Source organism: the organism of the source record quoted next, unplaced genomic scaffold (assembly GCF_019419815.1).
Source record: "Pyrus x bretschneideri cultivar Hongxiangsu unplaced genomic scaffold, Pyrus_bretschneideri_v1 Contig11, whole genome shotgun sequence".
NCBI classification, from domain to species: domain Eukaryota; kingdom Viridiplantae; phylum Streptophyta; class Magnoliopsida; order Rosales; family Rosaceae; genus Pyrus; species Pyrus x bretschneideri.
This window is the reverse complement of record NW_025999402.1, coordinates 7,581,008-7,604,693: the sequence shown is the minus strand read 5'-3', so window position 1 is coordinate 7,604,693 and position 23,686 is coordinate 7,581,008. Positions and strand designations below refer to the sequence as shown.

Sequence of the window (23,686 nt, the reverse complement as noted above, 5' to 3'; positions counted from 1 at the left end):
GAGCCCTAGTTGGCCTAAGATTTTTCGAAAGTTGACAGCTTTCTCATTCTGAATCATTTCATTTATATTATAAAAAGTGGGAAAACTAGCATTATTCTAGGTATAAACTGCATTTTTTTTCAAAATTAAACGCACACAATATTAATATATAAAATTTCATCAAATAGAAATATAATATAATAAAAACAAAAAGTAAAATACAAATTCCATTTGCCCAGAAATTTAGTAAATATAAATCGATTCCTTGCTTTGTTTGGGGGGAGAGAGAGAGAGAGAGAGGGATAGAGAGGGTAGATTAGAAAGAGAGTTGTCGGCTTTGACTTGACGAAAATTTGGGAGATCTGCTGAGGCTGAGCCTGTGCTGCTCCTTTTATTCGTCGTCTTGTCCGAGCCACCCAGAAAGGACACCAAACTCCATTCCAAAACAAAAACCTCACGTAACCAATCTTACCAATCACAGATTCAACTCAATTCACAGTAAGTTCTTTAACTCTCTCTCTCTCTCTCTAAATCCCATTTTCTTTTTTCCAGTCTCACTTTTTTTCTTTAGACCAAGTCTATCACTTTCTGGGGAAAATCTCTTTCTTTCACTCACTTTCTCAATACCCAGATCAGTTTTTTTTTTTACTTCCTGCTGAATCTTGAAGAAACCCAGTTCCAAAATTGTGAATTTTGCTGCCCTTTTGTTGGTTTTTGTGTTTTTTAGATGATTTTGCTTACTGGGTTGTGCCAATCACGTGGGGTTTAGGGTAAAGATTTGATCTTTGGTGGTTGTTTTGTGATGATTCTTAGTTGTGGACTGATTGTTGAGTGTTTATGTGTGGATTTTTGGAGGGTAGTTTTTAATTGTTGCAAATTGGTTGATTTTGTAGTGGTTAAGTTGTAAAGGAAGAGCTTTTTTGCATTGACCTTGTTGGATGAGGCTTAGATTCACGAATGGGTTGTGTGATTAGTAGAGAAGCGTCTTCGGGAGTCAATTCTGAGTCGAAGGGGAAGAGGAGGGATTTGAGTGTAGAGTCTACTGGGAAGGTAGATGATGTTGTGGTGCCGAAGGTAGATAGTAAAACCGCCGAGGTTCATGTTGGTGGGGGAGAGGGCAAGAAGGAGGAGAATGTCCATGGAGGTGAGAAACCTCCGAGGGGGGAGAGAAGGCGATCGAAGCCAAATCCGAGGTCAGGTAATGTACCAAAGCAATCGCGTGGCACCCAAGTGGCGGCCGGCTGGCCACCCTGGCTCACTGAGGCGTGTGGGGAGGCGCTCAATGGGTGGATTCCACGGAAAGCAGACACGTTTGAGAAAATTGATAAGGTAGGTTTTCATTCTTCTTTTTATGGAAATGGTTTTTTTTTCATGGAAAAGTTGATGTTGTGATCCTTTGCTTGTTTTCCTAAAATGATGCGACAAATATGGTTTTTACGAAATTAACATAATTATGGTCGATTGTTATGAACTGAACGGACAGTGTGATAAATCAGATCATTTGAGATGCATTCTTCAAAGTTTTCTTCTTTGGAATGCCTATTACAAATGAGGCGGCCATAAATTGCAATTAAGTGAACAATGCCTATCACTTTTATCTTCATGTTTTGCTCTTAGTTTATGTATTCTTTTTGTGCATGATTTTGATTTCTTTCATTTTCTTTTCCCTGATGTTAGATTGGGTCAGGAACGTATAGTAATGTGTACAAAGCTAAAGATGTGTTGACGGGGAAAATTGTTGCCCTAAAGAAAGTTAGATTTGACAATTTGGAGCCCGAGAGCGTGAGATTTATGGCTAGAGAAATTCTAATTTTGCGGAGACTGGATCATGTCAATGTTGTAAAGTTGGAGGGTCTGGTTACGTCAAGAATGTCATGTAGTTTGTACCTGGTGTTTGAATACATGGAGCATGATCTAGCTGGGCTTGCTGCAAGCCCTGAAATTAAATTTACAGAACCACAGGTTAGCCAGTATTTCGCTAATCTTTGAAGTCCATTTGCCACTTTTAAAAATATATAAATGGTTATGGTACTTTTCTGATGTTTTGAAATTTGATGCATCTCACAATTCAAATTTCAGGTAAAATGTTACATGCATCAACTTCTATCTGGACTTGAGCACTGTCACAACCGTGGTGTGCTTCACCGTGACATTAAAGGATCAAATCTTTTGATTGACAATGGAGGAGTACTTAAAATTGCTGACTTTGGATTGGCTTCTTTTTTTGATCCAAACCATAAGCATCCAATGACTAGTCGGGTGGTTACTCTATGGTATCGACCTCCCGAGCTCCTTCTTGGGGCTACTGATTACGGTGTGGGCGTGGACCTCTGGAGTGCAGGTTGCATTTTAGCGGAGTTACTAGCTGGGAAGCCTATCATGCCTGGTCGTACCGAGGTAACTTGATGACTCTTTTTGCATTTGCTTTTATCCTTGCTTGTAAAAACTAAATTTGTGGGAAGACATTTAACTACTAATGTTTAAAATGGAGATATCGCCAAGTAATTTATAGCTATTGCATTGGAATGGTCAATGCGCACATCTAGCTAATTGACTTTCATGAGACTGAGTTTCTTGTGTTCAGTTGGTTAAAATAGATGTTTGAAGCTACAACCTTATCCAGTTTCATTGTTTGTTAGTTTTAAAATGCTGAGATGATAACATTTTTAGGGTTTCTCACTGACTAAACTTCTGACATAACTGTAGAGCGTATCTCACATATTTGCTGCTCACGTAGGTGGAGCAACTACATAAGATATACAAATTATGTGGTTCACCTTCAGATGAATACTGGAGGAAAGCAAAGTTGCCCAATGCAACGCTATTTAGGCCTCGGGAGCCTTACAAAAGATGCATAAGAGAGACATTCAAAGATTTTCCCCCAACTTCATTTCCCCTTATCGAAACTCTTCTTGCAATTGATCCAGCAGAACGTCAGACAGCCACAGCTGCATTGAGTAGTGTGGTGAGTTATTATACTATGATATTTTTTTTCTAATTTCAGGATCTTGATACTGTATGGCTGCTTTCTATGTACTCTAGTTCTCTCTACCAGCTTAATCAACCAGAACACATCTTGGTTTCTTGACAGTAGACTTGTCGGATTTAGATTCAACACTGATAATTACTTTCTGCATCTCTTCTTTTGATTTTAAATTTTGCAGTCTGGAATGTTAATGAGACTAAAGCGTTCCTTAGACTGTCGCCCACTTACCTGCCTAGAATTGGGGCCCAAGTCATATCTCATAGTGCGGTCCCTAACCATCGCTTTAGAGTTTAGACTCTAGTTATGCTAATTGGGTCCATATGTTGATCCATGCCTGCAACGATGAAAATCATGTGCGCGCTAATTGATGGTTATTTGCATCTATTATGATTCCTTCGATAAATGTGCTTACATACTCTATTTGCTCTTTCTTTCCTCATTTGCAGTTTTTCCTGTCAGAGCCTTATGCTTGTGAACCTTCTAGCCTCCCAAAGTATCCTCCAACCAAAGAAATAGACGCCAAACGCCGGGACGATGAAGCTCGTAGGTATGTGTCTTGTTGACTTTTTGTTCTTTCACCTTCTGATATCTTGCTGTTAAAGACTACTTATTTAGCATAAATCATGCATGTTGTCAGAGCCTGGACCTTTGAGGATAGAGTATAATGAACTCGTGTGATCATATTGATACTCCGATGGGTTTTATTAGTTTATCTGTTTATTATATGGAGCTTTGGACAAGATTAAAAATAGGTCAATAAGACACCTCATTTGTCTAAAGTTACTCATTTTCTGGTTTTCTATGTAAACTTTCCCTGAGTCATCTCTCGCTCGCTCACACAGATTCTTTCTGTCATGTTAGCCCTCGAGCGCAAACATGCATTTCTGCTGTCTTGAAACATTTGTAGCTAATTTGTTACTGTTGTTCGTCTTAGTATACTATTTTGGCAAAATACTTATTTTGGTATATTACTTGTCTTGAAGACATCTCTGAAACAGGGCAATGTTTGATACTCAACCACCATAAGCGAAATTAATTCCATAAACACACTTATCTTTATAATGTGTGAAGTCTGACTAGCACAATTTTTGGTGGTTGTGCAGACTACGAGCTGCTGGTAGATCCCAGGCTGATGGTCCAAAGAAAACACGCACACGGGAACGGGCTCCTAGGAGTGGTATGCCGGCTCCAGAAGCCAATGCGGAGCTTCAGTCCAATATTGATGTATGTCCAATAAGTTGCCTCTATCAATTATTGTGTCATCGTTTACCCTTGACCCTTCCATTTGCATAAACATCCTTCTTTCGCTAGTCAAGAACATGCATATGCTTCTAGATTATGTATCCGTTAAAAAAGATAAATGAAATAGAAGCGGCCTAGCTTTATGAAAAGAATACTGCTGAGATGTCAATGAGATTAACCTGTTTGGTTTGCCATATGTAAATGAGTTTTGATTTAATGCACTTGGTGTCTATATTCTTACACATGACGTGACCATTTGGCCGACTTTGGCATTAGTTATATGATTCAGGTTTCGATTTATAAGTATGTTAAACACATCAGTTTTCTTCTGAAACAGAGAAGGCGCCTAATTACGCATGCAAATGCAAAGAGCAAAAGCGAAAAGTTTCCTCCACCACATCAGGATGGGGCAGTTGGCTACCCCTTGGGATCTTCACATCATTTTGATCCTGCCCTTGTTCCTCCTGATGTCCCTTTCAGTACAACCTCATTCAGTTATCCTAAAGAATCACTACAGGCTTGGTCAGGTCCGTTGGTTGACCCTGCTTCTGCCGGTGGTCCAAGACGGAAGAAACATACTGGACACGATGGGCGAGAAACTTCAAAATCCTATACAGGAAACCTTAGAGAGAAACATGACAATGCTCGTGTTAAGGGAAAGAGAAGTGCGGCTTGAAACCGAGTTCATATGAGGAAGCGTAGTTACAAAGAGTTTCCGGAAAAGTGAGTTTATCATCTCCAGCTTCTAGCAGTGTATTTTTCCAACAGAAATGCAGGGGTAAATACAATTTTTTTTTTTAATTTTATAAATCCCAATTAGCTTCTCTTTTTTTTTTTGCCCCAATACTTACAAGACATGGGATTTTTGTTTTGTTTGTTCATTTTTCAATTTGTTGGTGAGATTGGTGAGAGAACTTGCCTCTGTTATGTACATCTTCATCTTTTGATTCCTTTTTTTTCCAAGTGTGTGGTGTTGGAAACTTATGCTTAGAGTAGTGAAATGATTTAGTAAAGAGTTGCGTTTATACGCCAACTTCTTCGTCAAGTTTTGTTCATCAAATGATGCGTCGGTTATTTATTTTAGTATGCACACCCTCGTGGACTCAACATTTATCTTTTTGTCTTTCTTAAAAAGAGGACAACTGGTGGCGAACTACGGTCATCTATCTCTTTCAGGCTCGGAGGAGACAAATTGGGAATCCACCCCTTCATAGCTTACAAAACACCGAACCCAGGACTTCCTATTCTATTTTTGAAGAGCTGTTGTTTGCACTTTTTCACTGGACTACTTGTGGTTGGACTCAGGGATTTATCAAACCTAAGAATTGAATAAAACATTGGACGATTTGAATTACAATCTCTGAAATGAACCTTTCATTAAAGCAACCACAGAAAGGTAAAGTAGAAATAAAGAACTAACAAAATCTTTGCCCAAAAAATTCAAAAGAATGATCCAAAATATTTTCCTTTTATTTATTAAATAAAAAGAGAAATGGTATAAGGTATTGGACCAATCATGGTATCACGTCTGGCAAATATTTTATTATATTCTATTGTCATGCTTTTAATTTACATTTTTATATTTGAAAATTAGTATCTTCCCAACAAACATGTTTTATTTTAGATAAATCACACATCTTAAAAAATTTCAATCCTAAAAAGTAAAATAAATGAACACAATGCAGTGCCTCAAAACCCAACTTTTTTTAATCGACACATTTTAAATTATTCTAATTTACAAAATGAAAACGAGTTTAAATTTAATTCAAAGGGACATACAAACTAGTCTAACTTTTCTAACGTAACTCAACCCTAATGCATTCACTGTTGACACGAGATACATACTTAAATGGCGGCAAACGAAAAATTTAACGATTTTTCAACTGACCTAACCCTCAACTGCAAGTAAATTAAAATAAAAAATTTAATTGAAATTGGTTAGCAAAGAACGGAAAAAAAAAAAGAAAAACTACACGACAAAAGATCATTAAATTAAATTAAAACCCCCACTAAACAGCACTGAGCACTCTCTAAAACCGCCAGTAAAACTTCCGTAGCTCTCTCTCCTCCCTCCCTCTCTCCCTCTCTCTCTCTCTCTCTCTCTCTCTCGCCCCTCCACACACACGCAGTGGGTTCTTTCTTTCGGTTGCAGAAACATCGACGATCGTCATCTTACTCTCTTCAGAAACCAAGAAAAACTCTCGGGGGCGAATACCATAGAAACCAGAAGGCAAAAGCAATGGAAGAGAGCAGCAACAGCAACACCGCCGCTAGCAGCGTCGCCCAAGCCATTGCCGTAGCTCTCGACTGGAGCTCCACTCCCGACGCCCGCAAAGCAGCCGTTGCTTTCCTCGAATCGGTACTCTCTCTCTTTCTCTTTTCTCTGACTAGAAACTTTACCTGTGCTTTATTAGAACTATAACTTGTCTTTCTCTCTCTAAAAATTTGTAATTTGGTTGCTTTTGTTAAATGGGTATTGGATGAAAAGTATGAAATGTAAATTCTTTAATCGCATTCGTAAGATTTCAATTTGAAGGAGTTTATTGGATGATTTCGTTGTTTTCGGGTGGAGTTTCAGTATGTTAATTGGTATTTTGAAGTGTTGAAAGGCTATGATGTTCTGCAATCTGTTACTTGGTTTAAGCAGCTGTCTCATCTTCCATTGTTGATTATTCCTTCTGTTCAATTTGTGCAGATTAAGACCGGAGATGTGCGGATTTTGGCAAACACTGCGTTTCTTCTAGTGAAGAAGGATTGGTCTTCCGAAATTCGGTTGCATGCATTTAAGATGTTACAGGTATATGATCATAAGGAATGTTCTTTATACAGATTTCTGTTGATTTGTAACTATGTTAGTATTTTCGTCTGATCCAAAGGCCATTGTCGGGAGTTCAAATTTGACATTTGAAAATGCAGCTTTTATTAGGAACTATAACATAACCGCGTCAATTATTCTTTTGTTTTCTTCAATAATGTAATGAGGTTATATCATTTTTTTTTTTTACTATTTAAGTGGTCTAGTTGGACTGTTGGAGATGATTTGATAATATGATCTATGATCAAGAGGTCGTGGGACTGGTTTCCCTTAACATCCAAATGCTCCTGGCAATGTAAATTATTTTGCACTTGATGTCATATTTTAAGTTTTGCTCCCCCCACCTTATTGGGATCATAATAAAGGAAGAAGGGCAGGGTACAAACATAGTGTTCAAAGGGCACAAAGTTTCTAGAAAAGAAAAGGTTGAAGCTTTACAATCTGAGATGTAAAAGCAGTTTCCTGATAATTCTAAATTTCTGTTGAAAATGCCAAAACCCTGATTGATGTAAACTTCTTGTTACAATTTCCAAAATAGGTTTCTGTCTCCCTGTATGATTGCGCTTTCTAGTTCTATCTGAAACATTTAGCATCTAATTATATAACCATGTAAAGTTCTGTGGTATTATTAGTGTAACAAGAATATGCATATTTTTGTGCAGCATTTGGTCCGATTGCGGTGGGAAGAACTAAGCCCTACAGAGCGTAGAAACTTTGCAAATATCACAGTTGATTTAATGTCTGATATTGCAAGTCCTAGTGAGGAGTGGGCTTTAAAAAGTCAGACAGCAGCCCTGACTGCCGAGGTTTACACAGCAGTTCTTTTGAATCTATTGAAACTGCCAATGGTTAGTTTTCCATTGTAATATTCACCTGTTTTAATTTGTTGCAGATGGTTAGAAGAGAAGGACTAAATCTATGGCAAGAATTGTTTCCAACTTTGGTTTCATTATCCTCCAAGGGTCCTATTCAAGTAAATATTTTTCCTCCTTGTTCACTCTCTTTCATTTAAAACATGTTTAGGTTATCACCTTACTTTCTACTCCTCATTGATATTAGGCTGAGTTGGTCTCCATGATGCTAAGGTGGCTTCCTGAAGATATTACTGTTCACAATGAAGACTTGGAAGGTTTATTCAGAAATGCGTCTTGTGCACTCTTTCCTCTTGCCTGTGAATTGCGTGTGTGTATGCACGTGATGCTTGTTCTCTGGATTTAGATTGCTGCATACCTTATCCTGATTCTTAATGGTTAATACAGGAGATCGGAGAAGGCTATTGCTGCGTGGGCTGACCCAATCTTTACCTGAAATTTTGCCTTTATTATACACTGTATGTCTGGCTCCTTAATTTTAATGGAAGAAGTTGCATACAATGGAGTTGTACTAATGAATTAAAATGTGCAGTTACTAGAGAGGCACTTTGGAGCTGCGTTGAGTGAAGCAGGAAAACAACAATTTGACCTTGCAAAACAACATGCAGCAACAGTAACAGCTACTTTGAATGCTGTTAATGCATATTCTGAATGGGCTCCATTGCCTGATCTTGCTAAATCTGGTATAATTCATGGGTATGGTATCCTACTTTGAAGTTTTGGTGGATTCTGATTTGAAGCTGTTGGCAAGTGTCTCTTTCTTATCTCCTCTCTCTCTCTCTCTCTCTGTACAGATGTGGTTTCTTACTTTCTTCACCTGACTTTCGTCTTCATGCTTGTGAGTTTTTCAAACTTGTTTCCCAAAGGTACGAAATATAGTATTGTCAATTGCTTTTTCAATATATATATATAGTTATAAATTATGCGTTTTCCACTTCTTAAGACATTTCCGTAACAGTTGTGTTATCCCGATTTATGTCATGCAGGAAGAGACCTATTGATGATACCTCTGCTCCCGAATTTGATTCTGCAATCAGTAATATCTTTCAAATATTGATGAATGTCTCCAAAGAATTTTTGTACATATCTAGCTCCGGTACTGGGGTAATTGATGAAAGCAATATTGAGTTTGTGGAATATATATGTGAAAGTATGGTGTCTTTGGGTTCCACAAACTTGCAATGTATTGCTGGTGATAGAGCTGTGCTACCACTTTATTTGCAACAGGTAACTAGAACATCGGGCTATATGCAACTCTTTGCTGCTTGTTCATTTGGTTCTGTCAACAAGTGATTGGTTATTGAAATAGAATATGACTAATTTTATTCTTTTTTATTTTCAGATGCTGGGGTTTTTCCAACATTTTAAGCTAGCTCTTCATATTCAATCTCTCAACTTTTGGCTGGTATGAAGATAATTTCCCAATCATTGCTGTAATGTACCAGTAACTGAGACTATGTCATACGCTACATACCATGTTTAATTGTCTTTCATGTTTATATGCATGTTTAGGCGCTAATGAGAGACTTGATGTCAAAGCCAAAGGCTGTTGCTCACTCAGCTGGAGATGGTTCTGATCCGGTCGATTTTGAAAAGAGAAAAATCTTAAGTTTTTTGAATGATGAAATATGTAGTGCAATTCTGGATGTATCTTTCCAACACATGCTCAAGAGAGAAAAAGTAATTCACGGAACAACATTTTCTTTGGGGCAGTTGGAATTATGGAGTGATGATGTTGAGGACAAGGGGACTTTTGGCCAGTATCGTTCAAAGTTGGTAAGTAGTTCATAGAACTTAGATATTTTTGTTTCTACATATGAGCTCATGCTTCTTCAGTTCAGTAAGCATAAAATTTTGTACGACATGTATAGGTTCTCTGGAATAGGATTCTGTTAAATAATTAATTCCATGTACAGATACATGGATGGGTACATTCCTTGACTTTGTTAGTAATTGCCATTCAGATTAGAGGATCCATTAAAGTAACCTTGAAATCTAGCTCATTTCATTTCATGTTGACCATTATTGCTGTCTTGCATCATATAAGAAATTTCTCTTTGTTCTGGTTTACACTAGAAGAAGTCTTGAAAATAGTTCACCTGACCTTCCTTGGCCCGCATTTTTCAAAAGTTTCCTTCCCTGATGAATGCACTTAATGCAGTTAGAACTGATCAAGTTGGTTGCCTTATACAAGCCTCTTATAGCCGGTTCTAAAGTTTCTGAAAGAATTGAGACAATCATCAAAAGCCTCTTGCTTTCTCCAATGCCTGCTCAGGTTCGGTTACAAGCACTTTCAGAATTCAATTTGCTATCTTTTGAGTTTCTAGCATTCCAGTATTGCTTGCAAGCCTTGCGGTGATGGTTCTTATAAATCTCCATCCTCTGTCTAATTTCAGGACTTAGCTGTGATGGAAAGCATGCAGTTGGCTTTAGAAAATGTTGTAAGCACTATTTTCGATGGTTCAAATGAAATTGCCGGGGGTCATTCTGAGGTTCAACTTGGACTATGCAGAATATTTGAAGGTTTATTTTAAACATTTCTTTATGTGAGCTTTGGAATTTTTGTATCCTGAGTTTCTTATCATGACTTGTTTCTTGACTTGAAGGTTTGCTTCAGCAACTTCTTTCTCTGAAATGGACTGAGCCAGCTCTTGTGGAAGTACTTGGGCACTACTTGGATGCAATGGGTTCATTTTTGAAGTATTTTCCGGATGCCGTGGGCAGTGTCATTAATAAATTATTTGAGCTCCTAAACTCGCTCCCTTTTGTTGTTAAGGTCGATTTCAATTATTTAATTTCGTTTTGTTATTCATTGTATTTTAGAGAATCTTTGAATTCATATTATTATTCAGCAGGATCCATCTACAAGTAGTGCACGGTATGCAAGGCTGCAAATCTGTACATCGTTTATTCGTATCGCCAAAACTGCTGACACAAGTGTTCTGCCTCACATGAAGGTGACTCGTGTTTCTTTGATACATCCTTGAATTTTCTGGTGTGTCTTGTCTATACACAACTTTCACGCATATAGTATATGCCACTGGTAAGAAAGACGTAGAATTAAATTAAATCACTCAGAGTAATTTTTATTAGCAATTACAGTCGTAGAATCTCCAATATTTTGAATAGCATACGTTGGCTACATCAACCTAACTGTTGCAAGAATTGACAGATCTGTATCCACATCATTGGCATGTAGTCTTGCTTCCTAGAAGAATAATGTATATCAGAAATAAGATTTTTAAATGCTCCCCAAATTAAAGTTGTGATCTGTAAATATACGAGGGTCTCTATGAGGGAAAACAAAAGAGTTTAGTCAACGAGTGCATGCCCTACTGAAGAGAACCCATGCTTTTAGATTTCGAAAATACCATTCTGTTTATTGACTTTTTCATGTGGTATTTTATGTAGGGTATAGCTGACACCATGGCGTATATGAAAAGTGAAGGTTCTTTACTTCGTGGTGAACACAATCTCTTAGGTGAAGCGTTTCTTGTCATGGCTTCTGCTGCTGGGTAATGCTTCTTTTGCTTGAATTGACCATGTATTTGTATTGTCAGATGGTTCTGCTCTTGAACATTTGTAAACTTTGTACAGAATTCAGCAGCAGCAAGAAGTTCTGGCCTGGTTACTAGAACCTTTAAGCCAGCAATGGACGCAGATTGAGTGGCAAAATAATTATCTATCTGAACCACTTGGTCTTGTTCGCTTGTGCTCCGAGACCCCAGCTATGTGGTCAGTTTTCCACACTATCACATTCTTTGAGAAGGCACTTAAGAGAAGTGGAACCAGAAAAGCCCAGTCAAATCTACAACACAATTCAACAGAAAGTTCTATGCCCTTGCACCCAATGGCTTCTCATCTATCATGGATGCTGCCACCTCTTCCAAAAGTAAGCATGCTGCTCCTGAAAACTAGCTGTCTTAAAATTCCTAAATCCCAATTCACACTTACTTTAAATGTTGTACATTCTCGACCATTTTCTTATGAAGCTTATTCACTACAAGGTAATAGTTGATGCATGTTGTTGATCTGCAGCTGTTTCGTGTCTTACATTCCCTTTGGTCTCCATCTGTATTCCAAATATTACCTGGAGAGATTAAAGCTGCAATGACCATGAGTGATGTTGAGAAATTCAGTCTTCTTGGTGAAGGAAACCCTAAATTGCTAAAGGGTACCATAGCCTTCGCCAATGGATCCCAGATCAGCGCAAGTAAGGAAGGATATGTGGAGTCAAATGAATCAGACATACGAAATTGGTTGAAAGGTATCAGAGACAGTGGGTATGTATTCCTATATTTGAGTTGGTTTGAAACTTTTTCTTTGAAATGCATCTTTTTTGAAGGTTTCTTTCGTTTAATGATTAAGATATTTGTTATAATTGTAGGTACAATGTATTGGGCCTGGCAACCACTGTTGGGGACTCATTTTACAAATGTTTGGATAGTCAATCTGTTGCTCTAGCTCTAGTGGAGAATATACATTCAATGGAATTCAGGCATATCCGGCTGCTTGTTCATTCAGTTTTGATTCCTTTGGTTAAATTTTGTCCTGTGGATTTGTGGGAGGCATGGTTGGAAAGGCTCTTGCTCCCATTATTTCAACACTCCCAACAGGCTCTCAGTTGCTCCTGGTCTGGTCTTCTACATGAAGGGAGAGCAAAGGTCCCAGATGCCCATGCCATACTAGCTGGGTCGGACTTAAAAGTTGAAGTAATGGAAGAAAAGCTACTTAGGGATCTAACACGGGAGATTTGTTCACTCCTCTCTGTTATAGCTTCGCCGCAGCTAAATACTGGGCTTCCTTCCTTGGAGCACTCAGGGCATGTTCATCGTGTTGACGTATCTTCCCTCAAAGATTTGGATGCGTTCGCATCAAGCTCCATGGTTGGGTATGTTTGATTGACATAGTTTCTTATCTAGGTTTCTCAAGTTCTTTTCTGTTAATCTGTACTGTAGTAGTTGTATAACTTTGTGAATTTTATTTTTTCCCTAAGTTCTCTGCTCTCAAAGTGTTCTTCGTTTACAGTTTCCTTTTAAAGCACAAAGGTCTTGCCCTTCCAGCGCTGCAGATATGTTTAGAAGCTTTTACATGGACAGATGGTGAAGCCATGACAAAAGTTTCTTCCTTTTGTTCTTCTTTGATTGGTTTAGCGGTATCGACAAATAGTGTGGAGCTCCTACAATTTGTTTCTAAGGATCTATTTTCTGCAATTATCCAAGGTTTAGCCCTTGAGTCAAATGCTTTCATAAGTGCCGATTTGATTGGTCACTGTCGTGATATATACATACATCTTTGTGAAAGAGATCCAACTCCTAGGCAGGTTAGTTACGATACCTTGTGCTATCTAATATTTTGGGTTATGCTGGTAGTGATTATACTCTAATTACTGATTACCATAAGAAACTTAATTGTCGTGCTTATTGGGTTGCCCAGATACTGCTCTCGCTCCCTTGTATCAAACAACATGATTTGATTGCGTTTGAAGAAGCTTTGACAAAGACATCTAGTCCCAAAGAACAAAAGCAACATATGAAAAGCTTGCTTGTCTTAGCTACTGGAAACAAGTTAAAAGCGCTTGCTGTTCAGAAAAGCGTCAACGTCATAACAAATGTATCAAGTAAGCCCACTTAACTGACTTCACCATCATCTCATGCATTCTGTTTCTTTTCCCAGATTTTCTGCATTTCATATTTAGGTTGAGGTTCAACTTGATCTTTTCCTTTCCTATTCGGAGATATATTTTCATTCAAAAAACTTTATAATTATGCAACAGCTAGTCAACCGGGTATAGTTTTACTAACCTGCTGCAATCATAATTTCAGCGAGGCCTCGCAGCACGGCCAACACCAAAGAAACCCGAGCGGACGATGGAGAGACTGTTGGGCTGGCAGCCATATTGTGATGCATGTGTGATGTGTTGTACAGAAATCAAATCAAACTCGAAGGAAAACATGTTTGGAATATGATGAGGTACGAGAGCTGTTTCTTTTTTTTCGGCCAGAGGTCTACGGAACTTTGTCCACTCCCGGAAGCTACCTCGAATACAAGATTGATCGTTTGGAAGTGTTCCATGACACTGTTATGTTGTATTGTATTGCCATGGAAATTAGGATTTCAAAACTGAAATTTCATTGTATAGCACTAATCAGAAAACAGAGAGAAAAAAGGTTTGGCAGATTAGAACATAAACACACCGGGCAGTTGCCGTTTAACGTTGGTTTGTTTGGAGCTCAAACCAAAACTTTCATGTGCATATCATCAATGTTGTTTCCTACCTTGCAACCAATCATTGTTCGCATGCGAAAATGTAACAAAAATAATTTTGTGTTAAAAAACCACGTGTTAGTCCACATTTTTTTTCCATAGGCATTAAGAAAAATGTTAAAAACTATGTTGAAAGCAGTTTTACTTTTTATTAAGCCGTAGAAGGTTTTTTTTTTCTTTTTATTATTAAATATTTAAGTGGGGAACTTGGAAAATCAATAAAAACGACAACGAGATGGGTTATATGATAGTTTTTTAAACATTTGCAAAACTGAAGAAATTGTGAAAAAATTTCTTCAATACTATGTAAAATTGAATGGTACGAAAATAAATAATTGGATTAAAAAAAATCTAAATAAATGATTGAGGTTGAAAATAGAATATCTAAACAGATGATCGAGATTAAAAATAAAAAATTTAAAAAGCTGCGAGGTATATTTTTGTATCATTTTCAGTGTTGCAAATTTCTTATAATTCAAGTAAAACGTGTTTCGTGTAATGGGGTAAAAGACAAAGATAATCTTCATTATATATTATATATTATATATTTCTTCTCTTCCATTCTCTTCTAATTCTTATTTTATTTGTTTCTCCTTGTTTGCAAGTCATCGCTGTCATTTGTTTCTCCTACACGTATACATGTAGTTTGTATATTGTGTAAAATTCTACCGAACCAGGATCCTCGCCGGATCGATTCTCTCGGCATCTTAGGGATCACGCAATCGTATCCGTTCATCGTATATCGTACGGTCATAAATCATTTAAAATTTAAAATTTAAAATTCAAATATAAATAATACCTAAAGAAAACTAACCGCACGATATATACGATAAACGAACACAATTGCATTATCCCTAGAATCCTAGATAATGGATCGGGCGAGGATACTGGTTCCATTCTACCGGTACACCTAATACACTGTCGTGCCAACGACTTTTTGACAAAGGTGGCACGCGTTCGTTAGTTCGGGCCTTTAGCCCCAACCCTAAACCCTAAGCTTGCACCATACACGTCGGTCGTCCTTCACCATTGCGATAAAGTTACACTAATTCCTAGCCCTCGTTTCAAAAATTATGCTCTCGTGTGTGACATACAACGAATGAATAAAATGTTGAATATACTAATGAAACAATAATTTAAGAATTAATGACTAAAATTCTTGTATATTATAGTATACACCAGTGTTTACTGAACAATCTATATTGTTCAATCTCGACAGAAAAATAGAAAAGTTTGAATGGGAATCATATCATCATTTGACATATGAACGTACAATTTAGTTGTGTATGTTATATTGTACTTTACAACAGTACATATTAAAAAATCTCCGTTCTTCGATCTCAACAGGAAAATACAGAAGTATGAATGGGAATCGTGTCATTTGATATATGAACCTGCAGTTTTAGTTGTGAATGGTAGGTGGGAAGAACGGCAGGTGAGAAGTGTTGAATGAAAAAAGAAAAAGTTTTAAGGTTTTTAAAACTGGATATATATACAGTTAAGCGGTTGCTTCTGGTTTAGTCTAGTTAATTCTATCTTCCTATAAACCCTAGGTATCATCAACCTTTAAAACTTGTACAAGTTGTTCCCTGCTGCACTGCCATTCCCTAAACCTTATTCTCTGCAGGCTTCGTTTTGTTGAAGGTGGTGGTCGTACGTATAGGCTATAAGAGTAAGTACGTAGCTTAGCTACCATTAATGGGACCTGGTGGAGGCCCCCCAGGAGCCCCCGGACCGCCAGGTTTCGGCGGCCCTCCTGGTCCGCCTCCTCTCTTCGGTGGCTTTTTTGATTTTATTGGTTCATGGTACGTATATATGTATGTAAATCTACATCTTTTGATTTGTTTTTGGTATCAATTTGTAAATTTTGTGATAGTATTTTTGTACGTAAATCTACATCTTAACTCGTTTCTCTCCCTCCCTCTCTCTCAAGCCATGCGCATGCCATATCCGAAAATGTGAAATAAAATGTTCTACAAATGTTGATGAAATGACCATTTTGTTTATGGGAGTTTTGCAGTGTGAGTTTTCTGTGCTGCTGCTGGTTATTGCAAGACTGCTTTGGTGGGCCACCACCAGGGCCTCCTGCACCCTTCGGCCCGCCTGGACCGCCGCCACCTCCATGATATCATCAAGCAGGCTTGAGTTTCCAGAAATCAATTGTACCGCGCATATATTAGTAGCAATGCATGTACAATAACTTTGGATTAGAAAGAGACTTGTAATTCCGAGTCCTGTTCTGCTAAACTCCAAAATCCATATAAATTGTGATCATTCACCGTTCGATTTAATTTAAAGAAAACTAATGAAAAAGATTTGAAAACTTTGAGTTTTAACAATAATGATAAAATAAAGGGTATCAAAATTAAATTTTTGACGTAAAAATATAGTTTTTCGTTAAAATAAATAGTATTTGAACTTTTCGTTTCCTTTAATTTAATGTTGAAGGATGAAGTACAATGAAAAAAATTAAATGACCACCTACCATTTGATTGAGATCGAACGTCTAAAAAGTACAATGAAAAAAATTAAGTGACCACCATTTCTTTGGATCCTACGGTATAGAATAAGTCTGTAATTCCAGACATTGTTGAGTTATTATTAGCTATTTATTTTTGTTTCATTTTAGCATGAAATCAAATCGAATATAAAATTTAAAATATCGAATCAAAATACGTTATTGAACAGTTGTAAGTTATATTTTCGTGTCATTTTCACAATCATGTAAGGATGTGTTTGTTGCATCGGAGTATTTTAGACTAGATTAGCTTTCGGAGCTAAGTTGGATTGGTTTATACTAGACTAAGCTGAACTGACTTAATGAAGCGTTTGATATAGAAACGGATTACGAGAAGGATAAGTAACAACTATAATATTAAATTATTTAATCTAATATTATTTTATTCAATCTTTTTTCATTTTGTCTCTGAAGTGTCTAGAACACTCTTTAGTTCCGTTCCATTTATTAATTCAATAATATTTTAATTTTTTATTCAATCTCTCTCTGGACTGTCTCTGGAGAGTTCTTTCTTTTCTTGCTTTAGTTTCGTCCCCATAACGCTCCTTTTCTCCATCTTTTGTCCTGCAAAACCACAACCTTCAATATCATTTTTCCTCTGCAAAATCGTCCCCAAAACTACTCTCTCCTCCCTCTCCATCTCTCCATTTCTCTTCGTCCAAAGCTACTTTCTCCCCTTCTCTATCCATTTCTCTTCGGAATTTTCTGGGAAAAAGGAAAAATTTCTGGGAATTTTCGAGAATAAGGACGAATTTTTCTATTAGGATTGTTGTTATCGTTTTGCATTTTTTTTAATTTGAATTTTGAATTTTGGTGTTGAGATTTAGGCAGCGCTGAGGCTGGGTTTCAGATCTGGGAAATGGGTTGGCAAACAGAGTTGCCCAGAAGCATGCTTGCAGACGTGCAACGTTCATAAACTTGCAGCGTGCGATCGTCTTTGGAGATGGGATTCGCAATCCTATGGTTTTTGGGGGGTTTAGCTAAAGACCAGCTAGTCCCTCCTTTAGTCGAAGCGGATGAGAGCCAGTCTCATTAAATCTAGGCCGTGTGGGAAACAAACACGCCCTTAGTCCAGTCCAGTCTAGTGAATTTTAGAGATGGAAAACAAACACCCCCTAAACTTCTTACAATTCAAGAAAAACGTTTTGGTACAAATGGGGTAAAAGCCACAGAAATTAATCTCAATTCTTCTCCTCTTCTAAATCGTATTTTATTTCTTTCTCCTTGTTTGCAAGTCATTACTGTGATTTGGTACCGACATATGTAGTTTGTGTAACATTGTTACACCGTTATACCTAAAACAATGTCGTGCTAACGACTCTTTATAAAAAGTGGCGCGGCGTTAGTTTGGGTCATCAACACATGTGAATCTTATTTTTATTAAAAATATGATACAAATGTGAGATGAAAAATATAATAAGAGTAGCTTTTTGAAAATCCTGCTGGTCTTGTGAGGAAGTTACACTAATTCATATCCCTCGTCCAAATTTTTACCATGCTTTCGTGTATTGTATACAACAAATGAATAAAGCGTTTGATGAGACCAATGATACAGTAATTAATTCAAGAGTTAACAACCAAAATTCTATGTATATTATATTATACACCGTTGTATACTGAAAAATCTCTGTTGTTCAATCTCAACAAGAAAATGCAAAAGTTCAAATGGAAATCATATCATGAATTGATATACGCACGAACGTGCAATTTTAATTGTATATACTATACTATACACCAGTAAATACCCAAAAAATTTCCGATCTCAACAGGAAAATACAAAAGTATGAATGGAAATCGTGTCATTTGATACATGAACCTGCAGTTTTAGTTGTGAATGGTAGGTGGGAAGAATGGCAGGAGAAAAATATTGGATGATAAAAAGAAAAAGTTAAAAACTGGACTGGAGGATATGGTCAAACACAATATATACAGTAGTTGCTTCTGGTATAGTCTAGCTAATTCTATCTTCCTATAAACCCTAGCTATCATCAACCTTAAGAACTTGTACAAGTTGTTCCCTGCACTGCACTGCGATGCATAAAACCTTAATTATTCTCTGCAGGCTTCGTTTTGTTGAAGAAGGTGGTCGTACGTATAGGCCTAGTGAGTGCGTAGCTTAACTACCAATGAGACCTGGTGGAGGTCCTCCGGGACCTCCGGGACCGCCTGGTTTCGGAGGACCTCCTGGACCGCCTGGTTTTGGAGGACCTCCTGGTCCGCGTCCTCTCTTCGGTGGCTTTTTTGATTTCATTGGTGCATGGTACGTATATATGTATATATAAATCTACATCTTTACTCGTTTCTCTCCCTCTTTCTCTCCCAAGCCATGCACATAACATATCCAAAAATGCGAAATAAATTGTTGTAAAATGTTGAGTAAATGACCATTTTGTTTATGGGAGTTTTGCAGTGTGAGTTTTCTGTGTTGCTGCTGGTTATTGCAAGACTGCTTCGGTGGGCCACCACCAGGGCCTCCAGCACCCTTTGGGCCACCTGCACCAGGGCCTCCCGCACCCTTTAGCCCACCTGCACCGGGGCCTCCAGCACCCTTTGGCCCACCTGCACTAGGGCCTCCCGCACCCTTTGGCCCACCTGCACCAGGGCCTCCCGCTCCGTTTGGCCCACCTGGCCCCCCCGGTCCACCTGGCCCGCCTGGACCACCACCTCCATGAGATCATCAAGCAGGCTTGAGTTTCCAAAAATCTCTCGTGTCGCATACACAGCTTATATAGTAGTAGCAGGAATGTGTACAATAACTTTGAATTAGAAATAGAGTTGTAATTCCGACTAAATTCCGAGTCCAAATAATTCGTGATCATTTACTGTTTGAGTTTAATTTAATATTGGAGAAGAAAGTACAATAAAAAAAATTAAATGATTAGCTACCGTTAAATTGAGATCGAACCATAGGCGACCACCTTTTTTCGGATCCTGGGGTCAAGAAGAACAAGTCTGTAATTCCAGTCATTACTGAGTTGTAATCTTGAGTCAGTACTGAGTTTTAAATTTATTTAAATTTACAATTTGCTATTTACTTTTGTTTCATTTTTGCATGAAATAAACTCGTACATATAAAATTGAAAATATCGACACAAAATACTCGACCGATGCATTATATATACTACCAAATTCTGAAGTTCTAAAGCACATAGTTTGGTACGTTGTTAATTAATTATGAATGTGTAAATATTTCAAGATGTTTATCCTCTGGTGAATGAATGTGTAAATGTTTGAAAAAGTAGCACTAAGACGCAAACGTGACAAAGAAAATGTATCAAACGATAATCTTAATACGTAAGAAATGAAAGCCACAGTGAGAATATGAAAAAAGGTCAACGTCTAACGAATAATATGAATACATCAAACCTTAGCTCCCTAGGATACTTATAATACCTTTTGCACTAGATTTTTGAGGAATACAAATATGAAACGAAGTATGAAAATAACAAAATATCATAAAATTTTCAAGTGCTAATAGAACATAGTAATCGAAAGAATTTGGCTTAAAAAGCCCATATTCACGACAACGCAATAGGTTGAACTCATGATACCGTTTTCTTCAAAACAACGGATCATGAGCACAAATCGGACAACGAAGCTCAAATTTGAATACTTAGATTTTTGCCTTTCATGTTTCATTTTCGATCCACTACGTCATCAAATTTACATCGCACTTATCCAACTATGATTTTTTTTTTTTTTTTTTATCCTTATTTTCACTTCAGATTCACCATGTTTCTTCCCTTTTGAATTAAGCATATTTTCAACCTGAAAAAGAAGGAAACCCTTATCCAAACAGATGTTAATCATGTTATATTACATATTTTAAACTACTATTTGAACGCTAGGACTTAAAATGATACTATCTCGATCCTGATAGATCCAACAAAAGCAGCAAAACAGTGTAAATCCTAAAGAGAATGCCACGTAAAATATAATGATGAGTTCAACATAACAGAACATATAGAGATTATGACAGCAGAATAATATTCAATCCACCTCAAACAGCGAAATATAATACATACGCTGTGTACATAACTAGTGGCTAATGCTATAGATTAATACTATTTATTAAGTTTAAATCGTGTACTCTATTGGTCATTTGTTTTCTTTTAAGTATGTGTCATACTTACTTAACGACGGTGTGCATAACGTAACACTAACTAAAAAAACTTACCAACTAGCCTTTTTTTTACTGTTATTTTTTCTCAAAACTACAGCAATATAAAAAAATTACAAAAATGGTCGGTCCACGTACAAGACATCTGTGTTAAGAAGTTGAAAAATATATACATATATTATTGTTGACTATAAAAATTACAAAACCTACGTGGCGCGCAGGCCGAGTAATTAATAAGCTAACTACGTCCTTCGGTTGAATGCGGGGCGTGCCAACTCGTCGGCCGAGCTCGGCCGAGGAGTAAAATTTGATGTTGTCGCGTTGGGTGCGATGTTGACTTCTGTATCTTGCGATTGCGACCGAGAAAGGAACGCTCTCGGCCTCTGGGTTCTATAGCCTGAAGACAAGGCTACTAATTCTACGGAGTTCACAAGTCGTCGGAGCCTGATTCAGTCACTGTGATTATATTCGTAAGAGTATAAGCACGCCGAATCGAGACCAAACTATATGGGCACAGGTACTCAAATGTGATATACGTCTTGATGGTAAACGTAGTTCGGCCGTCGGAATGCCGAACCCTGAAGCTTACTTGCGAGTATCCAATCATAAAACCACTCGGCGTCCAATGCGCCGAGCAATACAATTCGTAACACCCTACTATGCCGGAAAGGCTTAGTAAGATAACCTCTACCAACAAGGGTTCGAAAACCCTTCTCGGCCGAGACTTAGATAGATAATCGGTCAACCTCGACACAGTGCTGTTTATCCAAACTGAAGGTGCTCCTCGGTCGGCTGATTATGCGGCAGCAGTGCTGTTTATCCAAACTGAAGATGCTCGCCGGGTGCTTCCACAGTGCTGTTTATCCAAACTGAAGGTGTGTCGGCAGGAAAAGAAAAGGAAAAAATCTCAAGGTGTTTAAGAGGTTTTGCGCAGGGCAATTGTATGCTGATTTTGAAGGTCCTTTTTATTGTGTGAATTCTTGTATTTATAGCACCCGTTCCTTGAGGCCAATTCGCATTCTGATTCGGACTGGGAGTCCTTGTCCCATTTCACCTCTAACTCGAACAATCCTACTCCTACTGGGATTCTGAATTTTCCTCCTTTTGAGGCTTTATTCCTTGCCGGTCGAGAATCCTGGTCACACAAGGATTTCCTCGACCTTTTCCATTCATCTGGACTACTTAGGATAGGATTTGGCCGACCCTGCCAGCTGGCCCGGGTTTCATTATTCGGCCCATAGCATTTGTCATCACCTTGGGCCGAGCACATCTACCTGCTCGGCCCAACTATAGTATTTTGGGCACAAACATTGCCCCCTCGCTTCTGAGGTCGCCGACCGTTAACTCTTGGTTTAGCCTCGGCCTTGAAGAAGCGAAAACGTTTATTGCTTTTTTTTTTACTTTACTTCATTAATGACCATTATTCCTGCATATTTATGAGACATGATTGCACTTTCCTCGTTGCCCCCAACGCGTGGCCACGTGTCGATTCTCCGCCGTTCTTAAAAGCTTCAATCATGAGCCTCGAAACCGTGCACTAATTGAAACGTCTTATCCTTATTAATGCATTGAACCTGTCGCCGCACGCAATCGTGCGTCCTGGATTTTCGACTCCTCGATCCCATTTTCGCAGGTTGCCAAAATATCCGAAATGATTGTAGATTTTCCCGGTTAAATTTCCCCCAATTTGAACCAGCGCTTTTCGAATTCCAGTACCTTTCGAATTCCAGACGTTTGATCTTCAATCTGAAAAGCCTATAAATACCCATACTTCTGTCATTCGTATCTTACGCTTTCAGAAATTCCAAAATCCCAATTTTATCACTCCTGTCCGTTCGAGCAAAACCTTCCAGTTCTTCCGTCTGTAATACCTTCTTTCAAAACATCTCTCTTCTCCACAAATGGCCTCCTTCATTTCGAAGCTCTCTGATGAGATCAATAAGTGCAAGGATTTCATCGATCGGAGCGCCGTCAAGACGCTGCGATTTGAAAACGACATGGCCACCACCCACCAGATTCTGGGTCCCCTCTTCAGAGACGCCGTGCCGTCGTCTGTCACTAACCTGCTCAAGGAGCAGTGTTTAATACCCCTGCTGCAGGGGTTCGACTGGTCTAAATGGACTCTAGCGCGACCTCAGGGAGCCTGGCCCTCGACCACCACGGCCTGGGCGGCCTGGGTTGACCGAATGAGCACATTCTTTGGCAAGGAATGGAATGCTCTTGGCATCTATGATGCCATTATTCTGTCGACCATGGAGATTGCCATGGATAAGGAGCTGCTCATGGCGGCCCTGAGTTTATGGTGTTCGGCCACCAACACTATGATCCTGCCCTTTGGCCCTCTCGGCCCCACAGTCCTCGACATCTCGGCCATCCTTGGAACTTCTCCAACTGGCCTTCCAATTGATGCCGCCCTCTCCGGATACCCTTCTCATCTCGATCTGAAGGCACTATTCGACGATAGGGCCGTCGAGACGCTAAGCCGGGGCGATCGGGAGCCCTCACGGGAAGAAGTTCAAAAACTCCACAAGAACTTCTTCAACTACAACACTCTCATCCTTCACTTCGCCAGCCGAGGCGAGGAAGGCCTTAGGAAGGGAGAGCACGAGGCCTTCCTCTTCTACTGGTACAACAAATTCATTTGTTGTACCAGGTCAAACAAATGCCTGGTCGAGAACATGCCGGTGGCCCAGGCATTGGCTAATGGTCGCCTACTGGCGCTCAGTCCAGCCATACTCGCCAACCTCTACCGTTGCCTGGCTGAGGCGACCATTGGCAAGATTGACCCGCACCAGAACGGACCCCTCTGGGTGTTCCAACTCTGGTTGCAGGTCTACTTTTCCACCCTTCGACCGGAGGTTCCTGCCTTCGACCGAACGGCCGCCCT

At 38.7% G+C, this 23,686-nt stretch overlaps 3 protein-coding genes and 1 long non-coding RNA gene across 5 annotated transcripts; all 4 read left to right on the top strand.

Moving 5' to 3' along the window:
- The first annotated feature begins 250 nt into the window (after positions 1-250).
- On the top strand, positions 251-5,240 carry LOC103934038 (probable serine/threonine-protein kinase At1g54610). Of its 2 annotated transcripts, XM_048577130.1 has the most exons (8): positions 251-477; positions 873-1,308; positions 1,657-1,941; positions 2,059-2,376; positions 2,717-2,944; positions 3,412-3,512; positions 4,069-4,189; positions 4,545-5,240. In XM_048577130.1, exons 2-8 carry the CDS (start codon positions 937-939, stop codon positions 4,881-4,883), a joined length of 1,764 nt encoding a protein of 587 aa, XP_048433087.1. In that variant the 5' UTR covers positions 251-477; positions 873-936; the 3' UTR covers positions 4,884-5,240. The 2 variants fall into 2 exon arrangements, with proteins under 2 accessions (XP_048433087.1, XP_048433088.1); XM_048577131.1 differs by lacking the exon at positions 251-477 and having other exon boundaries at positions 504-1,308.
- Positions 5,241-6,322: 1,082 nt separating this feature from the next.
- Positions 6,323-14,150, top strand: LOC103934037 (protein HASTY 1). Its single transcript, XM_009343743.2, has 22 exons — positions 6,323-6,566; positions 6,903-7,004; positions 7,685-7,828; positions 7,915-7,995; positions 8,082-8,151; positions 8,282-8,352; positions 8,427-8,590; positions 8,689-8,760; positions 8,881-9,121; positions 9,237-9,299; positions 9,407-9,670; positions 10,056-10,169; positions 10,291-10,417; positions 10,501-10,670; positions 10,750-10,851; positions 11,306-11,409; positions 11,492-11,786; positions 11,933-12,177; positions 12,282-12,785; positions 12,923-13,217; positions 13,331-13,514; positions 13,720-14,150. Exons 1-22 carry the CDS (start codon positions 6,447-6,449, stop codon positions 13,797-13,799), a joined length of 3,612 nt encoding a protein of 1,203 aa, XP_009342018.2. The 5' UTR covers positions 6,323-6,446; the 3' UTR covers positions 13,800-14,150.
- Positions 14,151-15,669: 1,519 nt separating this feature from the next.
- On the top strand, positions 15,670-16,484 carry LOC125467975. The gene is made up of 2 exons (XR_665211.2): positions 15,670-15,966; positions 16,182-16,484. It is a non-coding gene; the product is annotated as an uncharacterized LOC125467975 (long non-coding RNA).
- Positions 16,485-18,768: 2,284 nt separating this feature from the next.
- On the top strand, positions 18,769-19,713 carry LOC103934036 (basic proline-rich protein). Its single transcript, XM_009343764.3, has 2 exons — positions 18,769-18,939; positions 19,090-19,713. The coding sequence occupies exons 1-2, from the start codon at positions 18,806-18,808 to the stop codon at positions 19,349-19,351; spliced, it is 396 nt and encodes a 131-aa protein (XP_009342039.2). The 5' UTR covers positions 18,769-18,805; the 3' UTR covers positions 19,352-19,713.
- The last annotated feature ends 3,973 nt before the right edge of the window (positions 19,714-23,686 follow it).